Source organism: Sinocyclocheilus anshuiensis, unplaced genomic scaffold (genome assembly GCF_001515605.1).
Source record: "Sinocyclocheilus anshuiensis isolate Anshui unplaced genomic scaffold, SAMN03320099.WGS_v1.1 scaffold745, whole genome shotgun sequence".
NCBI lineage: Eukaryota > Metazoa > Chordata > Actinopteri > Cypriniformes > Cyprinidae > Sinocyclocheilus > Sinocyclocheilus anshuiensis.
Genome location: NW_015540128.1, coordinates 69517 through 74901, shown reverse-complemented (window position 1 = coordinate 74901; position 5385 = coordinate 69517). Strand labels below are relative to the sequence as shown.

The window sequence follows — 5385 nt, the reverse complement described above, 5'->3', positions numbered from 1 at the left end:
GATCAAACAGCAACATTACACACTAACTAACATTAAAAAAGTGAAATCGCAATCAACCACCCCTTTAAACATAAAACATTGAATACTGATATTTGAAATGATTTAAAATAGGGCTGCATGATAAATCGCATGCGATTCGTGTGAAATTGAATAACTATATGAAGTGGTATAAATATATAAATTTTCTGCCATCATGTCTTGAATTTGTGATCATTCTAAATGCATTTTAATAGACTGAATCATGCAGTGAAAGAAAACACACTAAATGCGCACACGCACTAGTCTAGACTTCACGTAATGTATGTGTGCGCTCTGTAGAGATGTTTTGAATGGTTTTTGCAAAATACTCGATAATGTCAAATCGCACATCGTTAAAACAACAATTACGATATTATCGCAGACGATATATATCGCACACCCCTACTGGATCGGCAGCTGACTTGTATTTGACATGCGTGTTGTATTGACTGTATTGCTCATGTTTGTCCTGCAGTGATGTTGAAGTTTAAATATGGAGGCCACGTCAGTGTTAAAGATCTGTCTGCTGTGGACTCCATCACCAGCCGCTGCGCTCGACTCAATCAGCTGCTGCAGGTGAGCTCTCATCACCGCTTTAGTGTGTCTGAGGCTTCAGATCATCTGTATAATAGCATACCACTAAAATATGGTAGAATAACATTAGCAGATATACACATTTAGAAGGACACACGAATGAGGTCCAATTCATTTACTGCAATCTTTTTTTGTCAGACTGTGGCTAATATTGACGAGCATTTAGCAATATTTCTTATGCAAATGTCCTGTTTCAGTGGAAGATACATCAGCACGTAAAAGAAACCTGTGCCTCGTCATTTTGTGGGTCTTAATTGAGTGTCGTTCACGATCACAGCTGGTCTTGCCATGCGTTTGGTGTCTATATCTGAATTTGAAGCTGTTATTATTGCATTGCTGTGAAACGTGGCACGGCCCTGCTTCTTAAAGGGAAAAAATCTGCTGATTTGGCTTAATATTACCTAATTTGATGATGACTGTGTGTTTAAATATCAATAAAAATTCCCATGGCATACAGTTTATTCGATTACATTTTTTCAGTTTTTTTCTATTAAGGTTTTTTACCTTTTTCACTTATACAAGAAAGCATTTGTCTAACTACTTTTAAATCAAGTCTTAAAACTTGATTACTTAAACTTAAAAATTAAAAACTTAAAAATTTGATGCAAATATAATACAATACAAAGAATATTGTTATAAATGTACATACATTAAAAAAAACAAATATGAAAAACTTTTGAGGATTTACGATGCTGATGACTGTTAAACGCTTCATCACAGTCTTGTGAAAAGGGTCCATTATTATTATTTTCAAATTCTATTTATATAAAATTTAATGCACTTATTTAATGACAAAGAAGTATTCAAAATGCATCATTTAATTTACAATCTGCAAAGGAGTGGCAAAAGTGTAAATCAGGATAATGCCTTGAATCATTCATGGATGTGAAAAAGGGCTGAGAATTGAACAAATAGCTGTAATATGGCTCAGATTCAGACAGGAATCACATCTTTGTGGTGTTTTTTCGCTGATTAAGAGAGAATCCGAGACTACTTCTCCGGGTTAAAAGCAAAAATGCTATAAAATGCATTACATTTTGTGAGAAAATATTGACATGCTCCCGCAAAACATACTCTATTTCTATATACATTTTGTGTTGTAAAATTAATGTTTGTGGTTTTTCAGGGAAAGTGCAGCGCGTCGGGTGTTTCCAGAGAAACTCTGATTGATGCTTTTCTGCTGCTCTATCAAGAGTGCGCCACACCAGAGCTCATGAAGATCAAACATGTGGCCAACTTTGTCAATAAATGTAAGCACCTTAATATGGAATCAGTCAAATAGCCATTTAGTCTGTGTTTTCGTTGTATTGTGACCATTTGTGTGTGTCAGATTCTGAATTAGTGGCTGAAGTTCAGGAACTGCTTCCTGCTAAGAAGGATTTTGAGGTGAGGGGCATCGTGGGAAGGGGACACTTCTCCGAGGTGCAGGTGGTGAAGGAGAAAGCTACAGGAGATGTGTACGCCATGAAGATCATGGACAAAACCAGCCAGCGTTCACAGGACAATGTGAGTCTCCTCCAAACCTGAAGTGTTACGCTGCGTCCTAACCAAGAGTGATATGGTGCAAACCTTGTTTTGCTCCCCAAAAAACATCATAAATCATATATCAACTCAACAATCTGGACTAGTTTGTCAATTCATTTAGTTTGCTTAAAGCGGACCTATTATGCCTCTTTTTACAAGATGTAAAATGAGTCTCTGATGTCCCCAGAGTGTGTATGTGAAGTTTTAGCTTAAAATACTCCACAGATTGTTTTTTATAGCTTGTTTAAGTTGCCACTTTTAGGGTATGAGACCAAACGTGCTGTTTTTGTCTTTGTCCCTTTAAATGCAAATGAGCTGGTGCTCCCCGCCCCCTTTTCAGAAGAGGGCGGAGCTTCAAGAGCTTGCACACCGGCAACACACAACAATCTCACGCACTGAAACTGTCAGAAACTCTGAAGCGATCGACTCGCATTACTTTCATATGCATTTTTTAACTACCACATTCCTATTTACGATCATTCTGGCAGCACGTGAAGGCAGCGTCAGTGAAAACAGGCATATCTTTAGCAACATTAGCCTTACAGAGTGCCAAGAAGCTCAGAAAGGCAATTTGAAAACAAAATATGAAGCGCTTATTTTGTCTGAATCTGACATTCGCACACGAAGCATTAGTATTGATCCCTCTTTCTTTAAAATTTTGATAATGTGACTGTACCTTAACACCAGCCAACACGCCTGGTTTTCTGCTAGTTCTTGCTGTTTTTGTGTGTAGCGTGCTTCATTGGATGAACTGTGTTAAGTGCAATCACTGTCCTTGTGCAAGAAATCCAGTCTCCGCTTACTCCAGGATGATTTCCACCATAATAAATGCATAAAAGCATCCACTAAATGACTAATTGAGTTAACTAGTATCTGTTGCATGTATATCAGGATCTCATTAAAAATGCTTTCTTCTCTGTCTTGTAAAGGTGGCGTTCTTTGAGGAAGAGCGAAGCATCCTGGCCCTGAACCCAAGTCCCTGGATCCCTCAGCTCCAGCACGCTTTCCAGAACCAGGACTATGTCTATCTGGTGAGTGAGTCTGGTTTAACCCATAGTAGATTTTCTCTAGGCTGCTGGAGTTTCCTCTGCTCTGAGTAATGATTTCGCGTGTGATTATGTGATCTGACCCAACTAATAGTGTAAGTTTGTTTTTTAAAAGAGATCTGATGCAACACATTTCCAACCACAAGTTACTGAAATGAAACTGCATGAGTATCAGAACTTCCTTGAACTTCTTTGATGGGAATTATATACAGAAACTGAGATGAATGTTTTCATTTAGCCAAAAGTAAATGTTGTGATTATGTAATCTAATAGCGTAAGTCTGTTCTTTGAAAAGACTGTGTGAGTGAGATGTTGACATGTCAGGCTGTTGAAATACTGTTTAACGCCTAAGTTTACTTCAATATATTACAATTAAATCCTAATCTAATCATGACAAACAATATATCGTTGGAAAGGTCTAAGACTCCTAAATAGATATTTTACCACTGTTTGTTGTTAAGTTATGTAGGAACAGTAATAGATTAATTTATTAGTGCACCTCAAAACATATACATCATAACAGGAGTTCAGACCTTTGTCACAAAAATTATTTTTTGTTGAATTTTTCCCTATCACATGTTTTAGTAATCATCATAAATTATATATCATTTGAAAGCTTAAAACCTCAAAATTCATCCTGTGAAAACCATTTTGAAATCGGACATTGCTGGTTATTTTGTGATTGAAGTAATATTGAGAGAGAAAACATTTGTGGCAGAAAAATGCATCCAAAAAAGTTAAATGGAGTTTGGGTGGCACCCGGTGGCTATTTTTGGTATAACGCCTAAACAAAATTGCATAGAAACCTCAAATTTTTTTATATCAATTTCAAATTTGGAAAACAACTTATTTAGACATATGGCTTTAATTTTATAGCAATTTTGGATTAAAAACTATTTTGTAAAATATTTATTTTATATAAAATCTAATAAAAATAGTACAGTACATTTTACAGTACAAGTAAATTTAAACTTCTATAACTTTTTATACTTTCATTTTTTGAAATGATTTCACTTCTGCAATAATCTGCTTATTTTTAATCTGCCAACCTTAGGTCTGTATGCAAAAGCGTTCGGCAGGGCGTAACACGGCGCTTTGTCTGTCTTTCTAATGGATGTTTGTGATCATGGCGGGTGACAATATAGCGAATGTTCACAGTGTTCTCGCCCTGCTCCGTACAAACAGTGTCTGCATCTTTCATCTGTAGAGCTACAGTCTGACCTGAAGATGAGGACATGAAGTTTACTTCACAGTTTAGATTCAGAATTATAGAGAATATTTCCTGTAGAGAGAGGCATGCGAGTTAAAAACAGCTCTTACATCATCAGACGCGACACGTTTCCATTCACATGTTAATGCTGCACGAGGATCAGAACTTCCTTGAACTGGATTTATGGGGCTACCAGTTAATAATAATACTTACATATTTATATTTTATATACCTTAAGGTCACTTTTTGAATACATAAAACGTAAAACAAATACATAATCCAAGCAAAAAACAATACAGAGGCAGAAACAAGAAACAATTTGATGTGGGAAATGCGACAGAATTTTGTTAGTGATGCACCGAAATGAGCTATTTTCACTGAAACGAAATAAAAGTTTTATCCAAATTTAGGTAAAAATAAATTCAGTAATTCAGTTTGGGTAAATGAACTCGAAATGCTGTTCAGTAAAGTTCTTTGGAAACACTCCGCCACTATTTCAGCTGAACAAATTTTACATAAACTTCAGTGCATAACTATCAGTTAGGAAAAAAAACCCTCATGTGCAGTGTTTCCCCTAGGTTTACGGTTTATCTTAAAGCATGTCAACATATTCTGTTACACCAAATACACAAAATAATGATCTTTAAAAAAGCATCATATGACACCTTTAACTTGCTCCGCAAGTGTCTCTTCAAACTGTAGTGGAGATAATCATACTTCCATAGTTAATCTGCAGCAGTTATAGCACAGTGTATGAAACCATATTAGTAGATGCCTTTGCATTCACATACTCGTATATTTACGACTATATCTGACACTGGACCACTAAACCAGTCATAAGGGTCAATTTTTTGAAATTGAGGTTTATAAATCATCTGAAAGCTGAAAGCTAAGCTTTCCATTGATGTATGGTTTGTTAGGATCAGACAATATTTGGCCGAGATACAACTATTTGAAAATCTGGAATCTGAGGCTGCAAAAAAATCTAAATAC

The 5385-nt window shown here is 36.0% G+C and overlaps 1 protein-coding gene across 1 annotated transcript in view; it reads left to right on the top strand.

Annotated features, from left to right (window-relative positions):
* The window catches only part of LOC107687252 (citron Rho-interacting kinase-like), a gene marked incomplete at its 3' end in the record, with an annotated part of 75577 nt that overhangs the window by 878 nt on the left and 69314 nt on the right, over positions 1-5385 (top strand). Inside the window, exons 2-5 of the mRNA XM_016484508.1 lie at positions 494-594; positions 1739-1862; positions 1943-2118; positions 3066-3167. Of these exons, the coding sequence (XP_016339994.1) occupies positions 496-594; positions 1739-1862; positions 1943-2118; positions 3066-3167 (501 nt within the window). The remainder of the gene's footprint in view (positions 1-493; positions 595-1738; positions 1863-1942; positions 2119-3065; positions 3168-5385) is intronic.